Source organism: Lissotriton vulgaris, chromosome 7 (genome assembly GCF_964263255.1).
Source record: "Lissotriton vulgaris chromosome 7, aLisVul1.2, whole genome shotgun sequence".
Taxonomy (NCBI): Eukaryota; Metazoa; Chordata; class Amphibia; order Caudata; family Salamandridae; genus Lissotriton; species Lissotriton vulgaris.
The window spans coordinates 719,487,656-719,514,029 of NC_141695.1; the positions used below are offsets into that span (position 1 = coordinate 719,487,656).

At 44.2% G+C, this 26,374-nt stretch overlaps 1 protein-coding gene across 8 annotated transcripts in view; it reads left to right on the top strand.

The window, feature by feature from the left end:
• Window positions 1-26,374, top strand: part of ARSG (arylsulfatase G) — a 2,325,381-nt gene that overhangs the window by 1,389,139 nt on the left and 909,868 nt on the right. For all 8 annotated transcript variants that reach the window (XM_086930959.1, XM_086930958.1, XM_086930961.1 and 5 more), the window contains one exon: window positions 21,414-21,525. In XM_086930959.1, the coding sequence (XP_086787085.1) occupies window positions 21,414-21,525 (112 nt within the window). The remainder of the gene's footprint in view (window positions 1-21,413; window positions 21,526-26,374) is intronic.

Genomic DNA, 26,374 nt, shown 5'->3' on the forward strand with positions numbered 1-26,374 from the left:
GCGAATTAGTACATCAGATCTTTAATGCCTCCTCCACGTCTGGCTTGGCTCATTTTTTTAAATTGGTTAGCAGTGGTCTCGTGACTATGTTTTAAAAGATTTTTGGTGTTATACCAGCTTTTTTCCATTCAATATTTTCGAGCTTGTTTGGCGGATTTCCTGTTTTGCTGGCTTTAGGTGCAGGCGTTTTGGTGTTATTCTGCTCCCTAAAACATGGATGCCCGTCGTGCGCCAGAAGCCGCTCAGCCCCTTCTGACACTGTTTCGCAACCGGATGCTTGATTACTATGGCACCTTGCCGCTTGCGACCTTAAGCACGGCATTTGGATTATCGTTTCGATTTTCCTATTTCACATGTGTCCAGCCTGTGTTTCATTGCCTGAGCTGCGAATTTGACTGGGCCATTGATTTGTGTCTCTGCTTGCCGTTATCTCCTGAAGTCGATTTTAATCACCTGATGGGCCCCGTAGTTGCTCACGAGTTGATTTGTTCTGGCGAAAGGATTATGGCCTTGGCAGCGATGCATGGACTAATGGGTCAGTGGGACATCCCCGCAGCGGCGCATGAGTTGTCCTCTAATGTTGCTAGAGGGTTCGGTGTTGGAGGAGCACGTATGTTCTTTCCCATTGCTTAATTGGATGGCTGAAATGTTTTCGGATGATGACAGTGATTTCATGTTGGAAGCTGTGGCTACCTATTTTGCATAATTTATCCACCCATGAGTGGCTTTGGAGACTTTCACTATACGGGCACGTGACTTTTTAGTAATTCTGAATGGTGCCATTTTTTCTTACGAACAATATACTTCATATGTTCTAGGCCTGTGATTTTATATTAGGCCTCGAGTTCGAGTATTTTTTTTACATTTTTGTTTGGCCACTATAGGCATTCATTCATATTTTTATTAATTTTTATATACAGATACATACATTTAGCTTGGCTCAATATTATTGAACTCTGCTTTCATGTTCTGCCTTTATTATTTTATTGGCTTGTTTCTTGACCGTCCTCGGATCATTGGGGGGGTGTCATATAGTTACTGCTTTTCTATATATTGTGTTAAGTTAGCATGAGCTTATTAAATGTTTAAACAACATATTTTCCTTCGGCTTTAGTTTGCACACGGCACAGAATTATTATTGTAGCTTTCAACCTAGACGAAAGATGTGATTTATTGAGAATAATATGTTATTGCTCTGATATCAGTTGTGCCTGGTACACTTGGTAACTGTCTGCACACTGAGATCTATAGCCTCTAAGAATAACCTAACACAAGGTTGCTGGGAGGCCTGATCCTCGCACCACATTAGACATAACACAAATAATGTTGCTGCCAACATTGGGCTCTACGCGGGTTTAAGATAGAGTTACTGAGAATGCAAAAACACACTTGATGGTGCTTCGCATGAAGAGAGTTATTAGCTGATGATGTGATCTTCTTCTGCTGACATTTAGAGGTATGGGCCCGCCCTGCTAAAAACCCAAATGAGACCTTCTTAGATATAATATAGTATGCTAAATAGGGTGCGCGAAATATAGGTGATACAAATTTCTATAGATTTTGCATTATAATATGCTATCACCGTTTGCTTACTATGGACTAGTGACTATGCTGATAACTCTGATTTTTATAATATGTATGTTGATATTATATAAGATACTGCGTTTGAGAACCTTGCATTGAAAAATAAATATTTCAAGCTTGCACGTGTTTTCTTTTACTCCCCGTTGTGGTTTGAAATGATTATAGAGCGAAAGAGTGTTCATGTGTTCCACGATACCTGAGGTACCCTAAGTTCATGTTCTGGAATGTCTAAGTCATTGGGAGTTTGTTAGGACCAATGAGACACTGTAGCTAGCTTGGTAAGGGGATTTCTGATACTAAGGTGAGTTTTGGGTCACCCTAACTCACCCAGGTTCTAGATCTCTGTGCACAGTTCTGTGGGAGAACGGAAACCCTGCTACACTAGCACTCTGCAGTCACTCTGCAGTCACTCTGCACTCCCTAGTCACTCTGCAGTCACTAGTCACTCTGCACTCCCTAGTCACTCTGCACTCCCTAGTCACTCTGCACTCCCTAGCACCCCCTAGCTCTCCCTAGCACTCTGCATTCACTCTGCACTCCCTAGCACTCCCTAGTCACTCTGCACTCCCTAGCACTCCCTAGCACTCTGCAGTCACTGTGCACTCCCTAGCACTCTGCAGTCACTCTGCACTCCCTAGTCACTCTGCACTCCCTAGTCACTCTGCACTCCCTAGCACCCCCTAGCTCTCCCTAGCACTCTGCATTCACTCTGCACTCCCTAGCACTCCCTAGTCACTCTGCACTCCCTAGCACTCCCTAGCACTCTGCAGTCACTGTGCACTCCCTAGCACTCTGCAGTCACTCTGCACTCCCTAGTCACTCTGCACTCCCTAGTCACTCTGCACTCCCTAGTCACTCTGCACTCCCTAGCACTCTGCACTCCCTAGTCACTCTGCACTCCCTAGCACCCCTATTCACTCTGCACTCCCTAGCACTCCCTAGTCACTCTGCACTCCCTAGCACTCTGCAGTCACTCTGCCCTCTCTAGCACTCCCTAGTCACTCTGCACTCCCTAGCACTCCCTAGCACTCTGCAGTCACTCTGCACTCCCTAGCACTCTGCAGTCACTCTGCACTCCCTAGCACTCTGCACTCTGCACTCTGCACTCCCTAGCACCCCCTAGTACTCTGCAGTCCCTAGAACTCCCTAGTCACTCTGCACTCCCTAGCATTCCCTAACACTCTGCACTCTGCACTCCCTAGCACTCTGCAGTCACTCTGCCCTCTCTAGCACTCCCTAGTCACTCTGCACTCCCTAGCACTCTGCAGTCACTCTGCACTCCCTAGCACTCTGCAGTCACTCTGCACTCCCTAGCACTCCCTAGCACTCTGCACTCCCTAGCACCCCCTAGCACTCTGCAGTCACTCTGCAGTCCCTAGAACTCCCTAGTCACTCTGCACTCCCTAGCATTCCCTAGCACTCTGCACTCTGCATTCCCTAGCACTCCCTAGTCACTCTGCACTCCCTAGTACTCTGCAGTCCCTAGCACTCCCTAGCACTCCCTAGTCACTCTGCACTCCCTAGTCACTGCACTCCCTAGCACTCCCTAGTCACTCTGCACTCCCTAGCATTCTGCACTCCCTAGCACTCCCTAGTCACTCTGCACTCCCTAGTCACTCTGCACTCCCTAGCACTCCCTAGCTGGTCACTAAACCAGACTCCTGTCCGACACCAGGACAAGTTCCCTCGGATCTCTCGCAGGCTTCCCAGACCGGCAACCGGTGTCTCCAAGTTACATCTGAGCCGTTCATCCTTCAGAGGTCGAGATAATCAATACAGTTAAAATTGGTAAATATTAATGCCCATGATTTACAGCGCAAGCGCCTGATTTACGTCAGGATTAACACGTGCTTCGGTTGTTGCTGTCCTTTGCTCGATAAAACACCTCCCATTGAGAGAGGGGGTGCAGCTGGGGCTCTGTGTGAGGCATAGCTTTATTTGTGCTACTGAGGACTGTTCGGTGGGGGGGGGGGCATTCCTGACCGATCCTCAACATGTATTTGGAGGCGCTAATTGGAAACTGCAAGCCAAAATCCACACAGCCCAGGCACCGCTGGTCACTAAACCGGACTCCTGTCCGACGCAAGGACATGTCCCCTCCGATCTCTCGCAGGCTTCCCAGACTGGCAGCGGGTGTCCCCAAGTTACATCGGCGCATACAGCTCACAAGAACATCTGAGCCGTTTATCCTTCAGAGGTCGAGATAATCAATACCGTTAAACTGGGTAAATATTAATGCCCATGGTTTACAGCGCTTAGAAACTGACAAACTGTGATAACTGGTGCTGTTTGTATCATAGTGTGTGCATTTCAACAGAGGTTTTGAAACCAGAGTATGTGAAATCACCTGTCTAACCTCCACACCCTACTTACCGTATAAAAAAACAGCTTCCTGTCAGTCACGCAGTTTCTACGCGCTGCGGTCGCTACTAATACTAATTTCAGGTCTTACTATGTTTATTTCAACTGGGCCTGAGTGGCAGGGGCTCGAGCCCTGAGTGTCCGTTATCTCTCACTGGATTGTCCCTCCTCCCCACATCCATCCAGACACATGAATTTGTGTCTCTTTTCTCTTCGTGCGCCATTTAAGTGTATTGTACAATGCCGAGTTAACCGGTCTCCAGGCGCAGGTCACGATATAGTGAAAAACAAACAATCAAAAAAGATGTCCGTACTCCATTTGCAGTTCATGCCAGATTAAAACCCATACAGCGCCCAGACAACCGGTCTCCAGGCGCAGTTCATGCTGTAAACAAAAATAAGTGCTCACCATGCGCAGTTCATGCTCGAAAAAAATAAAATCATGCAGCGCCTGGAAGGCCGATGACCTGGCGCAGTTCACACTAGAGTAAAAAGCAGTGATGAGTACATCTTGTTCAGTGTGTGTCAGAGGGGCCCGTCCTGAGGGGTACCAAGTCCAGTGGTGGGTGAAAGTCCATGCTGCTGATGGTCCTGTCCCAGGGAGGGCTGCGTCCCTTTACTAATCCAGGGCTGAAGGCAGGTTTGTGAGTGCTGAGGGAAGGTGAGACCTGTTTTATCACAGGCTAATGAGGGGAGAGGAGCGACCCGCCCCCTAGTCCCAATCTACTCGCCCTCAATGCCCCCGGCCCTTTGATGTCTGCACAGGACAAAGGCCCATTCAGGGCTGGGATGAGGCGCATTAAAAAAAATTAAAACAGCATTGTCACACAGGAAACTCCACGGGGCGGGGTGCCACGGCCTAGCCAGCAGACACTTTCAAATTCACAGAGGCCGGGCACAGCCAGGCATGGGCAAGAGGAGCTCGGGCGCAGCCTGGCACGCAGTGTAAATGGGCAAGTGGTACACCAGAGCTACCCGGGCATAGAAGAGGGCACATCCAATATTGGCAAGTGAAGCACTACAGTAACACGTATTAGTATAACGTAATTATTGCACGAAATCTCTGTGAAAGAGAGTTAAATCTCTAAGATGAAAACACTGAAGCAGTCTCCTGAGAACTGCTACAAACACGCCCTTCCGCCCCGACATCAGTGGGACCGCATCAACGCTCAGCAAAGTGTTTTTTTCAATCCGTACTCCTCCTGAAAAGGATGTAATGTAGCGCTGGAAGGAACCGCAGCGCTACCTAACACAAGCGCTCGCTAGCCTATGCAAATGCAAAGACGTCTACAGTAACGTGCGACTCTCAGCAGACTCTGGTATTTGCCCGGCACTATCACTCTCAGCAGCTGAGAGCCCCATCTTCACTGCCGGGGTGCTGGAGGGTATCGTAGCAGCGGAGATTTGTGTTAGAGGGCTGAACGCATGCAGGGAGAGATGGGCTGGGGGCTGCTTCTGAGGTTACCTCATAAATAAGTGGAAGCTCACAATATGTAGGCAGACCTATTTGGTGACGCATGTTCTGATTCCTACAGTTGCATCTTGCAAGCACGCTTTTATCTAACTTCCAACAACTCGGACCGGCCACACGGACAGCGGGATACAACCATGCGGGACCAGGACGATCTAACAAATCTTAAAAAACAGCCATGTAAAAAAAAAAAAAAAGTAAACGCCCACAGTGGACACGTCTTCATGACGTTGCGAAAAGCCTAAAAATCGCCGGAACGCCCACGAATCTGCTCCGGCTATGACGGACAGATCTCTGTTCCAATGTCTAGCCTCCATTTATGGAGCTAGCCAATGGAACAGAGAGGCAGTGACCAAGCCACATACTGTTCTCATTAGATTTCGCCTGCGCGAAACCTAAAAAACGAACCTTTTGGTAGGACTAGAAGCAGGCCCGGACTGGCCGTAGCGGGCACCGGGCAATCCCCTGGTGCGCCGCATGAGTGGGGGCCGGGTTAGGGACCCTAGGGGCTGTTTTTGTTACAGGGCCGTAATTGCAGCATAGCTGCAGAATCGGCCCTGTAACAAAATTTGCTGAAAACCGGCCCTGGCAACAAGCTCAGCCCCCCCCGCACCCCCACCCTTTCGGGAGGGGGGGGGGGGTGGCAGCCGGGCACTTTGCCAGGGCCGGTTTTGTTTCCCAGTCCGGCCCTGACTAGAAGGAAAGACAAGCTTTTTCTTTCAAATAACCCTCAGCCACCCGGGTTTCTCCTGGTGGCATGCTTGATTATAGGGTCCATCCCTGCCCTCTACGGACAGGGGCATGCTGCTAACTACGGAGATGCGGGGGCACTTAATAGAAAATAGAGGTGTTCCTGTACACCTATACACCTATGTGGTTTACAGGGCCGTAATTGCAGCATAGCTGCAAAATCGGCCCTGTAACAAAATTTGCTGAAAACCGGCCCTGGCAACAAGCTCAGCCCCCCCCCCCGCACCCACACCCTTTCGGGAGGGGGGAGGGGGGGGTGGGCACTTTGCCAGGGCCGGTTTTGTTTCCCAGTCCGGCACTGACTAGAAGGAAAGACAAGCTTTTTCTTTCAAATAACCCTCAGCCACCCGGGTTTCTCCTGGTGGCATGCTTGATTATAGGGTCCATCCCTGCCCTCTACGGACAGGGGCATGCTGCTACCTACGGAGATGCGGGAGCACTTAATAGAAAATAGAGGTGTTCCTGTACACCTATACACCTATGTGGTTTGAAGGGATGGAGTGGGGTTTAAACTATATGGAAGGAACATTAAAAATATCAAGATAGTGGGACCAAAAAACATTTTATTTTCTTCCCCTAGTTGATATGCTAAATTCTGGGGACAGACGGGAAATGCTGAAGGTGTAATTACCTGCTGTTTCCCTGGTTGGTCAACTAGTTTCAAGCCCTAGCCCAAGGCTTTTTTTCAGGACCTCAAAGGAGAAATGATGCTCCCACTCTTAATGTTTTATTCAACTTAATTAAAGTGATAAACAAAAATTAGACATCAAAATTTAAACAGCACCTAATTTGTCTGTTTGAAATCTCAAAAATCCTGCAGAGGTTTGGAGGGAAAGATAATAGGTTAAAAATGCCCGACTCGTCGGGTATACAATAGTTTAAAAATCATTGGTGAATCAGTGGTCTTAATGGTGGAGATAAGCCAAATGTGTGAGCATAATATGCGGAATACCGTGACATTTGGACTTATAGGACATAACAAACATATAAACACTTAAAAACATCAATTGCTTGCACATTGTCATATAATCGTGGTGATTAGAGCTAATTACATAAATGATAGGAGACCTTCACTGGGCTTCATGAGTCCTTTGATGAGTTGAAGTGACACCTGTAGTGAAGCTCTGAAGGTATATTTATAGAGGAGAGACTCTCTGAAGTTAGTTTCCTGTTAAAGGGAAGTGAAAATTTGCTTTCACAAGGAAAGTGACCATTCGCTTACAAAATGCCAGGCAAAAGCTTGTATACTTACTTTGTCAAGGCGACTCTCATCCTGCAAACCTGACTTGCTCACTCGAGGCTCCGAAGATAGTGGTGAAGCGTGTGAGTCATGTATATAACATTGGATCGGAGCCAACATAAGCGTCCTCAAGGGCGCTGGCAACTAGACCGTATACTGCGGTGGAAGGCAGAACTGGAAAATGGCAGATTTGTCATCGCGGTAACGCTAGTTATTGTGACAAAAAGCCAGTATCTGTGATCCGAGAATAATGCCCGATATGTATAGTAAGTAATGAATTAACCGCATGTATATTAAAAGGTGTTGTGTTAATCACCAAAAAAGCTTAATATTAAGGCAGGAAAAAAGTGAATGGAAAGAGGGCACTGGGATCATGTTGGAGAAAAACGTCATAATGGTTAAAAATGGCTCGCACAAAAACCTGACATGGAGGCCATAGATTGGTATTAGTACTCAAGGAGGATGAATTGAAATACAGTGGTTAAGGTCCCCATTCAAAAACTCCTTGACGGAGATGCCAGTGCGTGGTACATGATCAAAATGTCCTATTCATACGAATTGGCACCAGGGAATATTTTCATTTAGACTTGAGTCTATAAACCCATTTCTGTTCTTTTTCAAATAGATGAGATTCGTTGTTAATTTGTTCAATCACGCGCCATCGTAGATTCTCGAGATGGTATAGGTTAATTTTAGAAATTAGTTTTGTTCATTGAGCCATGTGATGAACGACAAAGGAGTGTCTTCATTGCCGTTCCATATTACAAAAACGTTATCTATGTATCTTTTATAAAGAGCAATGTTGTTGAGGTATGGGTTGGTGGTTGATAGGATTTTCCCTTGTTCTAGATAGTGGACATACAACCCAGCGACACTAGGAGCAAAAGTGCTTCCCATACTTGTGCAGTGCTTCTGTAGGAACAATTGATCCTCAAAGGCGAAGAAATTCTCAGTGAGGGTGAGGTTACAGCATTCCATCACGAGGTTGTGTGGGGTGTGATATTTCCATTCCCTGGTGAATAACACTTTCTCTAAAATCTCCAAAGTCTCAGTGTGGTGGAGGCTGGTATATAAACTCTCAATATCGAGTCCAATGAGGAACTGTGTTTGTGGATCGAAAAGTAGATCTTTTAAGATTCGTAGGATATCTGTAGTGTTCTTCAGGTATGTCTCTGTTCCCTGGATGATTGGTCGAAGGAAGGCACCTGCAAATTTGGAAAGGGGTTCTAAAATGGAGCCTATCCCGGAGAAAATGAGACTTCCCAGTGGTTTATGTACTTCTTTGTTAAATTTGGCATTGTGTAAAAGTGGGGCGAAATTTAAAAGACTTTTTGGGGCAAAGCTTTCACCTTACCTGTTTCCCACTGCGGACGCTGGTCTTCTCGGTCCCCCCTCCCGCCGCCGCAGTTCCATCCATCGCGGCCGCCGAGCGGAGGAAGGGGAAGGGGACTACTAATCCAAGGCTCCTCAGCGGCGGAAGCCGCACATGCCATTTCCGCGCCCGGAGGCGCATTTAATCGCAGGACAACCCCGGCAGAGCGGGTGAAATTTAAAAGACTTATTGGGGCAAAGCTTTCACCTTACCTGTTTCCCACTGCGGACGCTGGTCTTCTCGGTCCCCCCTCCCGCCGCCGCAGTTCCATCCATCGCGGCCGCCGAGCGGAGGAAGGGGAAAGGGACTACTAATCCCAGGCCCCTCAGCGGCGGAAGCCGCACACGCCATTTCCGCGCCCGGAGGCGCATTTAATCGCAGGACAGCCCCGGCAGAGCGGGCGAAATTTAAAAGACTTTTTGGGGCAAAGCTTTCACCTTACCTGTTTCCACCGGCGGACGCTGGTCTTCTCGGCCCCCCCTCCCGCTGCCCCAGTTCCATCCATCGCGGCCGCCGAGCGGAGGAAGGGGAAAGGGACTACTAATCCCAGGCTCCTCAGCGGCAGAAGCCGCACACGCCATTTCCACGCCCGGAGGCGCATTTAATCGTAGGACAACCCCCGTGTCACGGGACCGCGCTCGGGACGGAGCCGGACGAAGCCCGGACAAAGGGCGGACAGTCTGTGACAGTCCGGGACAGGACTCGACTGGGCTGGGCCAGGGAACCCGGATTTTTGTATGCCACTGGACTTCTGTGACCCTTATACATTGAGACTATAACCCATTTAAACTTGTATATTGTGGTTATCTTAAGATCTTAGTGTCAATCATAAGCGACTTGTTCTATCCTGTGCAATTGTGCTAAGTTTGAGTTTGTTTCTGTTAATTAACATTGTTGGGTATGTCTAAACAAAAAGTTCCCTTGGTGCCTAACACCTTGGATAATTACCTAGTGAAGGTTGTAAGCAAAATTAACAGTGAGAGACGGCAGTCACTAGGGTTAAGTTGCTCCCCTACACCACCCACTGTGAAACCTCCACCAGTATCACTGGCGCAAGATGACAGCAGGGATATCATTAATTTCGACTTCTCTGCCAGTGACATCCCTGAGCAAAACACCCCCCCCACAGTTGACTTAGAAGTATCCTTAGATACCAGGGTACAGAAACCACCGACACCTGTGCCTAGAGCAGTCGGAGCGTGCAGGAAAGCCCAGATCAAACGCGGGGGTCACGTTCCGTTAGAAAAAGAATAGTTTCTCCACCTACAAACCTAGACAACGACGATGTTGTTACGGGGAACGGTGATACTGTGAAATTGGAGGATGAGCAAATTAAAAAATTAGTAAGTATGATCGATTTGAAGATCAAGGGTATTATTAAACCCCTTGTGGCTAAAATCGATCAGCTTACTGCAGAGGTTAACAGACTAGGAGGACTCCTCAATAAGACAGTGGTAGAAGTGGGTAGCCTATCAACCCTAGTATCAAGTAGAGGTGAAACGCATGAGGTTCCCCATGTGAGTAGGGAAGGTGGCAGTGAGAATGCGGTACGGAACCCTCCCCCTGTCCAGCCCCCAGTAGGCGAGGATTGCCAGGTTGTAGCTATAGAAGATCCTCCAATAACATCTACAGAACCGCGCAAAGAGCGCAACTTATTCCAATTAGTTGTGGAAGCTTCCCCCCTAGTTTTGGTCCTGGCAAATGCCCCCCCCTTTGGCCCCTGGACAGGTGGAAACAACAACCTCTCTGATTGATAAAGCGCTGCACTGGCTGACAAAAAACATGAAGATGTCTCCCTGGGGTAGACAGCAGCTAGCAGGGGAAATTATCATGGCTAGAAGGGTAGCCTGGCTTGGGGACTACCCGAAAAAATTTAAGGGAGACTGTATAGCCTTGAACTTCTCAAGTCCGGAGGTACTCCCTGACATACTGGCAAATTTATTTCCCCCACAACGTAGGGGCTCCGCTATGATCCCACTAACGCTTGAGTTTTTCTACAATAGGAGATGGAGTGTCGCGAACTTCAGTAGACCATGGACGAAAAGGATCCCTGTGTTAAACACACTGGGAAGGGGTGTTCAAACTAAGGATGGAGGCATCAGCTTGGAAAATAGGTTTGGGGTTTTGTCTAATTTGAATGAATGTGATTGACTCCAGAGGGCTGAAAGAACTGTGGATATGAAAGTAGTAGAGTTTGGTAGAATGTATGGTCCTATGGATCAGGGAATGAAACAAACCAACAAGGCCCCTACACCTCGAATAAACTCACTGGAAGGATTCCACCTCACAGGGCAGCCCTCAGAGAATAGGGATCTCGGACAATTCATTTGTTCTAAACCATTCGGGGAATGTGACTGCCCTGGATTAGAGGGGCTCCCATCAGAGACGAACTGCCACATGCCCACTAGCATAGAACATCAACCAGTGACTGAGGGCGTGACCCTAGGAGCTAAAATCTCGCAGGTTCCTGCATCCTACAAGGCGAGGCAGGGTTGGCTTTCCTTTCATGAAACCTCGCTGGAATTACCAATAAGATACCATCCCCAGAATGGTGTAGTTTTGTTGACCAGTATGACATCATCCTCTTCCAGGAATCCTGGTCGATGGTTCCAGTTTATCGCTTGGGGTTCCTTAATTTTCAGGCTCCTGCAACCAAGAAATCTAAAGGTCGATCAACAGGGGGTTTGATAATTTGGATTCGCCAATCCTTATGCTGTAGGGTGCAACAAATCAGCCCCCCATCGAATGACATCCTGTCAGTCAAAATCACATGGGCAAATGGTCAAGGGGTGGCTATTTACAACATTTATGCAAGGGGGACGGCAGGGGGACAAACATCGGAGGTAATATCTGCTCTTGACCACCAGCTTGAGGCCCTCTCAATATAGTTGTCTATTATAGTAGGTGGAGATTTCAATACTACTTTTGAACCTCTTGGACAAGAGGATCAATTTCTTGCTGCTGAGGAGGACAGCAAATGGGGCGTCCCTCAGCTTGAATTACCTGCCGTAAGAAGATGGTCAGCTGTAGCCATACAGCTCAAGGCCTTATGCCTAGTGAGAGGGCTTAGAGCAGCAAATGGACGCACCCTGTCTGACCGCCTGGGAGAAAATACATTTGATAATGGCAGGTATTCCAGCTGCATAGATTACTTTCTGGTGGATATAAGAGGATGGCACTGCCTGATAGATATGACTGTCAAAAATAGGATGAAAAGTGACCACAGCCCACTTTGTATGGAATTTCAAGCACAAAAGGGGTCTAGAGAACCGAAACCGGGGTGTGGGAAAGACACCCTAGATATCGTTGCCTCTAATAACATGCGCCACATTAAATGGGGTAGATTCATCGAGAACCCTGATAAGTTGGAGGTCCTTAAAAATATGGTAATTGAAGAAGTGGCTAATTTAAACACTCACATTTATAAGCAAGACTTTCCCCAAATAATGCTTGAGGTACACACCCACTTTTTCACAAAACTCCAAATAAAACCAGATAAGGGAAACAAAAAACAACCCAAGGTGGGGTGGTATAACAATGCTTGTAAATTAGCCCGTCAAAACCTGAGCACAAAAATAAGATGTAGGAATCCCTTAGGTGTGAGAAAGGCAAGGGAGACATATAGGCAAGCTCAGAAAGTAGCAAAAAAACAGTGGGATGAGGATCAGTGGCGTGATCTGAAATCAGCCTGTGAAGCAAAGGAACCAAAACTATTTTGGGCCATTGTTAAGTGGGATAGAGGAGGTGTAGCTGAACCCCCCCCAAAATAATGTTGCCAAACAGCAATGGTAGATTTTTTCAGACCACAATACGCTCGTAACCCAGCTGAAGAAGAGTGTCCACTACCCCCAACTATTTTTTATCAAAGTCAGCTTTTTACAACTAAAGATGTCAGTTTAGCGTTAGACTGTGTGACTGGGGGAAGAGCTCCAGGCATGGATGGCATCCCTGCTGACGTGTTTTTAAGTGACAAATCGTCCTGGTGCCAGTACTTTGAGTGTTTAGGTAACTCTGTGGCTAGGGGTGCGCCAATCCCATCTTCATGGAAAGGCGCTGAAATAATTCCGGATTTTAAAAAGGGTGACAAATCTCTACCCAGTAATTATAGACCTATCAGTCTTATAGACTCAGCCCAAAAACTAATAGGTCGTTTGGTGCAAAGTAAATTGCAAATATGGATAGAAGAACACAATATTTTGTCCTCATATCAAGCTGGCTTTCGACCATGTACTAGTTCAATTGACCAGGTCTTTTACTTCATAGCACTTTACTGGAGGAATGTGGCCTTAACCAATGGGACACTCTACGCGGTCTTTGTAGACCTGAAATCGGCTTTCGATTTAGTCCCCCGTTCCAAAATTTGGTGGGTTCTCGCTGAAGCAGGGATGTCCCCGGAACTATTGACTCTTCTCGTCCGCCTGCATGAGAACAACTACGCCAGAATCAGATGGGGGGCACAGGGTAGGTGACCGACTCATTCCCTGTCGAGCGTGGTGTTCGGCAGGGGTGTGTTCTGGCACCCACGCAGTTTTCATTATACATCAACGGCATAGTGGATCATCTTAGCCGTTCCCCCACTGAAGCTCCCGTTTTAGCTGGGGCCCGCGTGCCTGTTTTCATGTTCGTGGACGACACGTTGATTGTTTCCTAGACCCCGAGTGGGCTCCAGAAGGCTGTGAATGCGTTTGTAGAATTTTGTCAACTGCGCGGACTTGAGATTAACACCTCAAAAACCAAGCTCATGTCCCTGAACCAGCGGAAAACATTCAAAGGTACAATTAATTTTAATGGAACTCCACTAGAGCAGGTAGAGGCATTTACGTATTTAGGAATATCTCTCCAGAGTAACATGAGCTGGAAAAGCCATATTGACATGGCTGTTCTAAAATTCCACCAGCTTGCGGGTGCCTTAGCCACCAAGCATAAAGCTTCTTTTACCAAGCCAATTACATCTGCCTTAGAGATTTACAATATGAAGGTTATAAGCGCCTCTTTGTATGGTTAAGAACTATGGGGATTTAATCATTTGAACCAACTAACAAAGGGGGAAAATACATTTTTACGCTGTTTAGTCGGGGTCCCTCAAAGTACTCCCACTGTTCCGCTTTTTTATGATCTTGGCAGGAAAAAAATTGAGGATATAGCACGATTACGGCCTCTATTATATTGGAGACATATCTGGACAACCCCAGAACTAGCTCACTATGCCCTTGCATTAAAGGATATTATTAGGGCAGATCGTTTTCATTCTATCCCATGGCTTAAAGAGATAATGGGTTTATTATCAAAGCTGGAACTTGGCCACCTATGGGAAGACTCAGACGTCTCAAGGTTCCCATCAAAAATAAATGTGAAAAAAAGTATTGGGAAATGATTTGGATGTCCACCCATAGTACCTGTGTAAACACTAATTTAACTGGACATTTCCTTGAATTTAAACCTCACCCACTGTGCGAGGCTTATTGGGATATTATAGAGGGTCCGTTTGACCGAAAACTGTATTTCCAGTTTAGAACTGGGACTCTTCCTGTAAAAGCTTTTAGCTACAAATGGTCAGCAACCCGGGATGATACATGTCACCACTGTAAAGATCTGACTGAGAACATAGCCCATATGTTGTTTGTATGTCCTCTTTATACAAGCCCTCGTCGTAAGTGGCTAAAACCAACGTGTAGTAACTTGGGCACCCGGAGGTATATTGAGGCTCTAAGGATATTAGAGTCAGATTGTTCACCCTGTATAGCGATTGCTGTTTCTAAATTTTTAAGGTGGGCTTGGATTATACGCACTTGCACTTTACAGTCTCTAGAAGCTAGCTAAAGAACTCTAAGACATCTAAAAACGCAAGAATGATCTTTATTTTATGCATAATCTTAGTTGTTTTAAAATACTCTTTTAAAATGTTTAATTCTGTAAATGAAAGCAATTAACCCCTTCCATGCTGGGCCGATTTTCCTCGTGTGCTAGGCTTTTAAAGAATCAATGGCTTTATGACGGCCCCCAGCCGTCATCAGCACACGAGCACTGTAATGCATGACGGATGGGGGCCGTCATCAGCATGGAAGGGGTTAAGATTTAATACACTTTTTTTTTTTTTTTTTTTTTTTAGTTTAATAAAGTTTTATTGAGCGTAAAAGAAATGATACATCATAATATAACAACATGAGATAACGCAAAGTCAATAGGAGATAATCATGAAAGATATTTGGAGATAAAAAGAAGAAAAAACGGGGTTAGTAAAATCATGTAATGGAAGAAAACCGTAGAGAAAAAGAAAGAAGAAAAAGAAGGAAAGAGAAAAAGAGGAAGAGAGGAAGAGAAAGGAAGGAAGGGGGGTTAAGGGGGGGGAGAAGAGGATAAGAAGTTAGAGAAAGGTAGCCAGGTAAGATCAGATTTGATTTTTAAGGTGACAGATGAAGAAGAAGCAATAGCAATTCTATGCTCATCACAAACAAAGTTCCACCATGTCTGCACAGACAATTTAGAGTTATCCTTCCAGCAAGACAAGATTACTTTGAATGCAGTTGCAATGAATAGGTCAAACAATTTAGCGTTATAAGAATGTAAGTCCAAAACATCAGATAGAGAACCTAGAAAAATATGCAACGGTGAAAATGGTTCAGAGAAATGAAAAATACGCATACAATATTTCCAAACTGAGTTCCAAAAAGTAAGAACTGATGGGCAATCAAATAAGAGGTGTTTAAGTGTGCCTGGGTGAGAGGAACAGGACCAACAAAGGGGTGAGGAGGAAGGGGAGAATTTTGTAATGCTTACAGGGGTAAAAAGAGCTCTATGGTAAAGAAAAAAAAGTGATTGAGTAATACGGGCCGAAACTGAAGTCTTAAACAGTTTGGACCATAACCGATCCCAAATATCAACAGATAACGAGAAAGATAAATCAGTTTCCCAAGCAACTTCAGTAACAGTTTTAGGTCTAAGACCAACATTCTCTAATAACATTTTATAAATCAGAGCAGCTTTGGGTATTTGTTGAGTGAACATAGGGTATAGAGGGGTGGAAGGAGTAAGGGAAGGAAGGATATCAAACGTAGGGAAGGTAGATAGGTGAGACACAATGGCAGCGGTAATAATGTCAAATTCTTTGCGATACTGTACAGATAAATCAAACTTAGTTTGCATTTCATCAAATGAAATAATGGTTGAATCTGAAAAAAATTGGTAGACAAACATAATATCCTTTTCTTTCCAATACTTGAAGTAGAAAGATTTACCCTTGTACTTAAGATATTTGTTATACCATATACTGGAGGAAAGAAAAGTTTGTAAGGGCGATGAGTCTTTTGAAAAGATATTGTGTAGCAGTGTATGGGAATATTTCAACACAGGGTGATTTGTCAAGAATGAACAGTTTGACATAAAAAGGGATTGTTGAAAAGTAAAATCCTTTAACAAAGATCGTTCAACTGCAATCCATCTGGGTAAAGGGGTATCAATAAAATCAAACGCTAATGAAAAGGCTTGTTTTATTAAAAAGGCAGAATGGTACGATTGGAAATCAGGGAAGCGAACCCCCCCTTCAGATTTAGGGCGTATAAGTTTTGGTAGGGAAATGCGGGGTCGCTTATTGTTCCACAAAAATTTAGAGCAGATGGAGTTTAGCCTATTAAAATACAATTTAGGGATTTTTACAGGAAGCATGGAAACAGTGTATAAAATATGTGGGGAAATCATCATTTTGATGGTGTCTAAGCGACCCCACCATGAAAGGAAAAGAGGAGACCATGTCTGAAGGAGTGATTGAATTTTTTGAGTAAGGGAGGTAAAGGTCAGTTTGAGTGTGTCACGCAGGGTGGAGGAGAACCAAATACCCAGGTATTTGATCTTGGAGAGACACCATGCAAAATCGGTTGAAGCAAACATATATTGGTAACAGGATGAGTTAAGGGGTAGGACTTCCTTTTTGGAGAGATTAAGTTTATAACCAGAGACAGATGAATATAAGTGGACTTCTTCTAAAAATGGGGGAAGGGAGGAGACAGGGTTAGCCATGTAGACCAGAACATCATCGGCATAGGCCGAGATTTTTGTCTCAATCGAGGACTGTTTGAATCCCTGAATGAGGGGGTTAGAGCGGATTTTAATAAGGAAGGGCTCAAGGCAAAGAATAAAGAGTAAGGGGGAGAGAGGACAGCCTTGTCTTGTCCCTCTGGATAAGGGGAAAAACTTAGAGAATTGATTATTAACAAAAACACTGGCGCGGGGAGCAGAGTAAAGGAGTCTAACCAAGGAAATGAAGTGGGGACCAAACCCAAACCAATGCAATGCCTTAAACATGAATTTCCAATTAATTCGATCAAACGCTTTCTCTGCGTCTAGTGAAAGGGCAGCTAGAGGGGCCTTGAAACGGTTACTGTGGGAAATAATATTGGCAAAAACACGGGCATTGTCTGCTGCAAGTCTACCTTTCACAAAGCCAACTCGATCGGTTGTGATTAACAGAGGAATAAGGGATTCGAGGCGGGCTGCTAGTATTTTGGCAACAATTTTACAGTCGTAATTAATAAGGGATATGGGGCGATAATTTTTGCACAGGGAATGGTCTTTGTCAGGTTTGGGAATTATGATTATGAGGGCGTCCAAAAATGAGCCCGACGCTTTGGCATTTGCAATAAAGGAATTAAAAAGTTGTAAAAGGTGAGGAACAAAAATGGAATGCATGTTGGCATAAAATTCAATTGGGAGACCATCTGGACCAGGGGCTTTCGCTTTCTTAAGGGAGGTAATAGCCTTGAGGATTTCCTGAGGGGTAATGTCAGATTCTAATTGATGGAATTCTGTAGGAAGAGAAGGGGGAGGGGGAAGGTCTTCGAAGAAACGGGAGAGATCATCATCACCAGGATGAGTATCATCTGTATACAGGAGTTTATAATAATTATGGAAGACCTGTGCAATATCCTCATCAGAGGAAACCTTTGTATTAGTTTCTTCATTGAGAATAGAGCCAATTGATTTTCGTTCAGATTTAATTTTAAGATAATTTGCTAGCATTTTCCCCGCTTTATTTTGACCTCCATGAAATTTGGATTTTACCTACAAAAGGTTGTTGCAAGCTTCAACTGTGGCAATTTGATTAAGTTCAGATTTGGCTTTAATAAGTTGGAGGAGAGCGTCAGGGTTCTTGGATGAGAAGTAAGAGTGTTCTAGGGTCTTAATGTTGGAGAGTTGGGCGGTGTATTTGTCCCTGTTGAGTTTCTTTTTCCTAGAAACATAAGAGATTGTGAAACCTCGCAATGCAGCTTTAAAAGCATCCCAATTGTTTGAAACTGATGTGTCTTGGGGTAAATTGAGGGAGAAGTATTCAGAGATGAAACTTTTAACTTTAGACATAAAAACCGAATCAGAGAGAAGGAAAGTGTTGAATTTCCAACGATTGAAAGAGGTGGCAGTGTGGGACAGGTCAAAAGTGGCATATACAGGTGCATGGTCCGAAAGGAAAATGGAACCAATTTCAGATTTCTGAATCGCAGGGAGAAGGGATTTGCTGACTAGAATATAATCAATTCTGGACCTGGTGTGGTGAACATTAGAGTAGAATGTGTATTCGAGTGAGTCTGGATTACAGGTTTTCCATACGTCAAAAAGGGGACGGGAGGCAATTGCATATTGGAATGCTTTATGTGTCCGGTTGGAATTTGGAGGAGGATAGTCTATCCGAAAATGGGTCCAACCATTGGTTAAGGTCGCCAGCTATGACAACGTTAGGGCAGTCAATAGATGAAATGAGGATTTTAATATCATTCCAAAATTTAGGGTCAGGTCGGACAGGACCATAGATATTTAGGAGCACCATAGTTTTGCTTTGTATAGACACTTTTGACATAACCCAACGACCCTCAGCATCCGTTTAATACACTTTTTAAGATTGAATTTTGCTATATATTATTTATAGTGTTTGTGATGGGATGTATACTCTGCTTTTATGACATGCTGTCGAATAAAGCTTTGAAATTGAATTGTAAAAGTAGGGGGTCACAGGATCTTTGTTGGTTAGGAAATCACCCTCTTTTTTGGAAAGCCAGTCATGGACCAAAGCCTCCTCCATCATACTCCCTATATGTATTCTGATTCTCTCAGTGGGGTCACTGTTCAGAGGTTCGTAGTTTCATGGATCATGTAGTAAGCGGAGGCATTCCTTCCGGTATGCCTCCCTGGTCTGCATCACAATGGCTCCCCACTTGTCCGCTGGTTTTATGACAAGGTTTTCATTCTGTGAGAGTTCTTTGATAGCTCGTAGCTCTTGTTGCAGGTGTTGTGTAAAACCCTGGTCACCTTGGGGTTCAGTTCCCCTATCTCTCTTAGTACTGCTTTGTCGAAAGCTAGGATCTCCACAGGGACGGTAATCGCAGGGATGGTGAAAGTAGACTTGTTTCTCAGTCCTGTGTCATCTTTTGGTTCCTCGTTGTCTTGTTTAGCTGCAAAGAAAGCCCTGAGTTTAGTTTCTTTATGAACTCATTTATCTCACAGCTGAGCTTTAACTTATCCACACTAGATGGGGGAACAAAACCCAGGCCTTTTTCCAGGATTCCTTGTTGGATGGTGCTTAGGATGGTGTCAGTCATGTTAACGACAAAACTGTTTGGTTGATCGACCCCGCTTGATTGTTCCGTGAGCCCGTCATGCTCCGAGTTGCTCCCCTGGAGGTTTGTTGATTGGTCGTCCAGTGAGTGGATCTGGTTCCGTTTCCTCGTCCTCGTTTACAGTGTGTTCAAAGACAGGTCAGATGTCAGGCTGTTCCTTCTTACAATTTTATGTTTATTTGTTTAACATGGGGATTTGTGTTACTTTTCATTCTCTGAATACAAAGTGAGAGGATTTTGTAAGGTGAAGTATCTGACGCTCTTGTTGGAGTACAAAAAGTGTAAAAGGAAAGGCTGCATTTTTTTTCAAATACAACAGAATGTAAATATCTGTCAATGGACAGTGCAAATATTTCAGAATTTATCTTCATTTTAGAAATAACTGGATTTTTTTTTGTAAATCTGAAGTGTGATGGAAACAATTTTTTTTGTATAATCAAAGAAATCAAGACACTTTACTTAGTGATGTGCGAATTATAATTAGTCACTGAATCGCTATTTCCACACATTGTGCGCTATATGGTTCTATTAATGAAACTGCATGTCTTTGAAAATATATTGGTCATTTTAATAAAAATGTGCTGTCTGCAAATAAGTGTCTTATCACATCATGCTTTAGTTAAAAATGTGCGACAGTGTGTTCCATAATGCATCTCTGTCTAAATACCATACCTTTTCCACTCTGCTGAATGGTAGTGTCTCATTTGCTGCACTTCTTTGTGTAACACTCGTATTTTTCACATTCTTTTTTTACAATACCTTCAGTGATGTACCACTGATGCCAGCACCCCTACTCCTAAAATTGTTCCAGCACCATTTATACCGAGTGCATGATTATTGTGTTGTACCAGTCTATGCACAGCACTCACATATAGGTGCTATACAAATAATATTAAGTTAGTAAATAATATAAAAATGGCATACATACTCTACAAGGAAAAACGCAGGCAGAGACAACGACCGTATAAAAAAAGCCCTCACACGAGGTGAATAATTAGTGTTTGTGTGTACGTGATCTCTGTATAGCATAAACGTAACAGAAAGGTAGGCAAGAGCCATACAGGCACTTAAAAAAAGTGAGCAAATTCTACTATGTGTTAGTTTGTTACTGTTGGAGAAGTAGAACCTAAATAGATTTCTGTGAATATGACATGCACCTTTGGTGACCAGTAATATTAAACAGGACCATTTTTTTGATTTCAATGAAATTAGCGTGGAGGATTAGAGCATTAAAAAAAAATCTTCTTAAAGAACTATAAACACTTCGAGTTATGACCTGTTTCTGGACACAGCTATCCTTTTTACCTTAGGTTATTACTTATTTCCACATAAATCAAATATTCCGTGTAAATAAATAAGTATGGTTATTGTAGGGGCATTGAGAAACAACTGCCTCATGAACCTAATCATGAAAGACATGCTTCAAAAGGCTTCTGTTGGGCAATGTAATGTCTCATGTTCTGGATTGGTGCTTTGAGGGGGGTCTCCTTTCTCCATTAGAAATTTGTGCCTAAGAAGGAAGGGGCACCGTTTCCACTGACTGAGTGTACTGGAGAGTATTTTTGAAGAAGCCCTTGGATGACTCCCCCACTAGGGCTAGAAGTTTGGTTAGTTATGCTAATGAACATTTAGACCATGCTTCTGCAGTATTCTTGTTTCTGCTTCCTTACGTTATGCTTATTTAACTATTTGCAATCCTCCCGTGATTCTGGCAGAAAAAAGACTTGGATGTAAGTTTAAACAGGGGGAAGGGCTAAACATTTACCATAGTGGCTCATATTTACGACTGCAACAACTTTCTGCCATATAATCCCTTTCTGCCCATGCCTACTAAATATTGGCTGCATTTGACAAGGCAGCAAATGCATCTGGATCAAGGAGTTTGTAAACAAATATATTAGGGATGTGCGCACGTGCAGAGGTTGACTTCCATACCAGGAGGGACAGCCCATAAACCTGGAATGTAGTGGAAGGAGCACAAGAGGAAGTACTCGGGGAATCTTACTTAATTATAATAGAGTTCTCTTTTTACAGGTTTCGATTATTATTTTGGAATTCCTTATAGTAATGACTTGGGATGCACCGATACTCCAGGGTACAATCTTCCTCCATGCTCAGCGTGTCCTCTGCATTCTACGAATATAAGGTATGGATTTCACACGAGATGGCGTTAGTATAAACTGGAAAATATCTGAGTTTAACATCTCTGCTATAAATGCGTTGCTTCTTTTCGTTATACTTTTCCATTATGTGCGTGTTTTCGAAATTAAATATTACATTTCAGGACAAACTTGGACTGAGTGTGCAATTCCTTTAAAAGTGAGCTTTTCTCATTTGTATTTGCTTATTCCAGGATAACATTCTTAATGATGTTATTTCTTTTTTTTGTCCTCATTCTCCACCCAACTGGCTCCATTCTACCTTAGAGATATCGACACACTGCCTCGGCATACTGGATATGTAGGCATCTGGAGTTCTAACTCTTCGCCTACCATTGTTGTCGGATACTCAAAAAGGTTTTTAAGGAGACCTATACGGAGCCGCCTTACTGAGCTTAACCAGACCTTCCACATCAGGGCGCAACCTAATGTCTCTGTATGTATATGCGGGATAGTAGGGCAGCGTAATCATAGGACAAGGGGAAAAAAAAACCTCAGTCATCTCAGTATTACCCCAATTTCAAAAGATTCCAAAAAGCTTGTTTATTTTGATTGCCTGATCTCCTAAGATCCAATCTGGAAACCTGAAATACTGATGCCTGCCAGTCCGAAAAAGAAGGTGAAGAAGATTCCTTCCATTTTCTGCAAATTTCTCTTCTGGCCAACAGGATAGCATATAAGAGAAGTTGTTTGGCGGGGCCTGTCACGCCCTCCAATAAACCAAATATAACCAATGAAGGATTAATTATAATGGGGCAGCCAAGAGATGTTGACAAAAATTCACTTATAGGGTCCCAGAAGGAGGACAGAGCTGAGCTGGACAGTCAAAAAACATATGAATAGCAAAAGCAGCTATTGTCCCACACCTCATGCATGATACTGGAGGACCTTAGAGAATTTTGAAAGTCTCTGTGATGAGTAATAAGTCCTATGTAAGGTGAAGAGGTGATTCCTTCGAAGCCATGCTGGGTTGACTACCTCCCACAGTGACTTGCAGGAGTTTAACCACAGGTTTTCAGTATCTTGGTTAAAAAGGGAGCTACCCCAAAGCTTATCGGCCAGCTGAAATTCGCCATCCAACTCATCTAATATTGCTCGGTACCAAAATGAAACTTCCTTTTTTACCAGAACTTTATTGACAAGCTGGGATTCTAGATGGTTGCCTCCTCCAACTTGGTATTTGCTCTGGGTGGCTATCTGTGACTGGGCCCAACTAGCCATCTGTAATTATTTAAACCTAGAGAGGCCAGAACCAACCCTGTCTCTGAGAGATTCCCACAGGATAAGGACCCCTTCCACAAACAGATCCCCCCAAACCTCCACAACCGCTTCTCTTAAAAGTAAAACCAGTCTATCCTTAAGCCATCCCGTGCCCCTGGTGTATCCCACAAAGGAGCCTTACTAGTGAAGTATCCTAGCGCTACCGAACTACTCAACTTAGCCCATGTTCTGGCTGGGCCCTGTAAAACCTTTAACTTTATCTTTTTGAAGAATTTGGGATCACCAAATTTTTAACAGAAACCCGTGCATGGAGGCATGGGCCCACTAAGCATGGCCCGAAACATACAACCCGCCCCTGTTATTAGGTGTTTTCAGTAACATGCGAGAATGGGAAACCTGGAATGCCCATGCATACAACTGAAGGTCCAGAGCGGCTAGGCCTCCCTTTTCTCTGCGGCGCCTAAGTTTTTTCCAGGCAATCCTAGGTGTATGGTAGCCCAAATAAATGCATTGATATTGCTTTGCAACTTAAGTAAGGAGGCAGCCTCAAAATAAAGAGGAATAGTATTAAAAAGAAAAGTAATTCTGGGTAGGATTGACATTTTTATTGAATTTGCCCTTCTCAAAATAGACAAGGGTAATAACGACCATGCCCGCGTAAGTTTCCGACACTCCTTCGCCACCACAGAGAGGTTGGTTTTGGCTATTTTGCTAACATCCTGAAGGATGCTAATTCCAAGATACCTCATTTTTTAACCAAGCTGCATCCCTGTCTGAGTCTCCCCCATATTCCAGGCCATAATCTCCGTTTTGGAGGCATTAATCTCATACCCAGAAATCGCTCCAAAATCTTGGGCTAGTTTAATAACCAAGGGAAGGGCTGTATGCAACTCAGAAGAAAAGATCAAGATGTCATCCGCGTACAGGGCCATATTTCTCTCCCACTCCCCATATCTGAAGGGGTTGATGATAAGATCATCTCTCAACCATTGGGCAAAAGTTTCAATGTATAAATCAAACAGGAGAGGGGAGAGTGGGCAGCCCTGACACGTGCCTCTTGTGAACTTAAAGGGGTCCGAAAGAGCTCCGTTCACCAAAAGGGATGCCAAAGGATTCTGATATAACAACCTCACGGCTCGACAGAATTTTTCCCCCATATTAAACTTGCCCAAGACCCCCGACAGGCATAACCAATGTTATGTTATGTTATGTGGGGATATTTATATAGCACACTGTCGCTCCAAGGAGCATCCTGGCGCTCAGACTCCATTACTGATAAGATGGTATGCTTTTACTGATTGTCGATGTTTTATACACAAAAAGGTCAGACAAGTGATTTGCAAACTGATTCGGCTATCCCGTAGATCCATGATTTAAGGGATTTTTCAAATGTCTGTTCAGAAGTAATCGTGCGAAGGTGGGAGGGCAGTTTATTCCATGCTTTGGCTCCTATGACTGCCAGAGATTTTCCTCCCTTTGTGGCCAGTCTGAACTTGGGGACAGTCATCAAGTTGGCAGTAGCTGACCTAAATTCTCTTGTAGGATGGTATCTGTTGAACTTGGTACACAGATATTGTGGGCCACGCTTGTGGAAAGCCCTAAAGGTGATCACAAGGACTTTAAACAGAATGCTCTTCTGAATAGGGAGCCAGCGCAGCATGTCCAAAGCGGCCGATGCTGATGATTTTCTGGGCCACCTTAGAACCAGCCGCGCCACCGAATTCTGTACCATCTGTAGTTTGTGCAGGGTAGATTTTGCCACCCCTGCATACAGACTGTTACAGTAATCTATCCTTGATGTGATCAATGCAATTACTACAGTACGGCGGGCTGATAGAGGCAGAAAATCAAAAAAAATTCTGAGGCCTTTTATGATATTAAAACATAGGCCGGCAACTTCTCTTGTTTGTTGTTTAAAGGAGAGCATCTCATCGAATTTTATTCCCAAATTCCGTGTTGCAATAATGGTGTTTGGTGGGGCTTCCGCATCAGATGGCCAAAAGGTGTGCAGGGAGAAGAGGTTGTTTTTCCCAAATGGTAAAATCTCTGTTTTAGCAGAGTTGCATTTGAGGTGATTGTTGTGCATCCAGTTGAAAGTCGGAGTCAGACACTCTTTCAGAACCTGTTTGGCTTTTTCTGAGTTTTCATCCAGAACAAGTACTAATTGAGTGTCGTCTGCGTAAGCTATAGTGCTGATGTCATAGGAAGCAATAAGGTTGATCAGGGGAGCCATGTAAAGATTAAACAAGGTAGGGCTCAAACTTGAGCCCTGGGGCACCCCTGAACCAATCTTCTCTTCCGAGTGGAATTGTCCAAGCGTGGTTATCTGTCTTCTGTGCAACAGGAAGTTTTTAAACCATATTAACACGGTGCCCCCTATGCCTGCCTTGATTAGGCGATGTAATAAGATGGCATGGGACTCCGTGTCAAATGCTGCAGATAGATCTAGGAGGATTAAAACTGCCCTCTTACCTAGATCCAATGCAGCTCTTATGGTTTCCGTAGTTGACAGAAGTGCCGATTCTGTGGAATGGCTTGCTCTAAACCCTGCCTCGTTTGGATGAAGGATGTTATTTTCTTCCAGGAATGTTGAAAGCTGCTTATTGACAAGGGTTTCAGCACATTTACATATGGCAGGGAGTTGAGAAATGGGCCGCAAGTTAGATAGAACTAATGGATCATGCAGGATCTTTTTTTGCAGTGGTTTGACTACTGCGGTTTTCCATGAGGTAGGAACCTCTCCAGTTTGGAATGATGTATTGAGAATAGCATTAATCACGGGGTTTACTTCTTCTTTAATTGCATGAAGCAATGAGGGGGGACAGGGATCAAGTGGCGAGCCAGATTTAATTTTTTAGATGATTTGCGAAGAGTCTGCAAGACTAATCATAGCAAAGGTATTCCAATTGGCTGACCCAGACTTATTATCCTGTATAGTATCTTCATCTTCTTGGGGGATTTGGTGAGATTTATAATTTTTTGTTCGAAATATGTTGCAATTTCGTTACAAAAGGTCTGTGAGGGTGGAATTTCCTGGGACAGAAATTTTGGATTTTGAAAGCTATTTACAATTCGGAAAATGTCCTTTTGTTTGTTCTGTGAGGCTTTAATCCGGTTTGTAAAATAGTTCATTTTGGTGCATTTGATTAGTGCATGGTATTTCCTCCTAGCTATCTTAAAAACTTCCTGATCGTCATTATTATAGTGCCTACGCCATTTCCGTTCTAGCCTTCGCACTATTTGCAATGTATCTCTTAGTTCACTAGTGAACCAGGGAGCTGATATTTTCCCTTGTCTAGATTTTAGTTTTCGTGCTGCCCCCGAGATCAGTTTCTCCCCTATGGATCTCATCCATCTCTCATAGCTATGATTATCAGAGATGACTTCCCTATGCAGGGATGGTTTGTTCTCTTTTACCCAGTTTGTCAGGTCCGGGTGATCAATAATTTTAGCCCAGCATGGGGTGGGTTTCTCATTCCTCATTATATCTGGTTTTACAGCCTTTATTTCATCAGTTTTGAGATTAAATGCGATGAATTTGTGGTCAGTCCAAGTTAGGGGCAAGGGAGCTGAAACCCTGATGGTATTAAGATTAGAACAGATACAGTCTAAAAC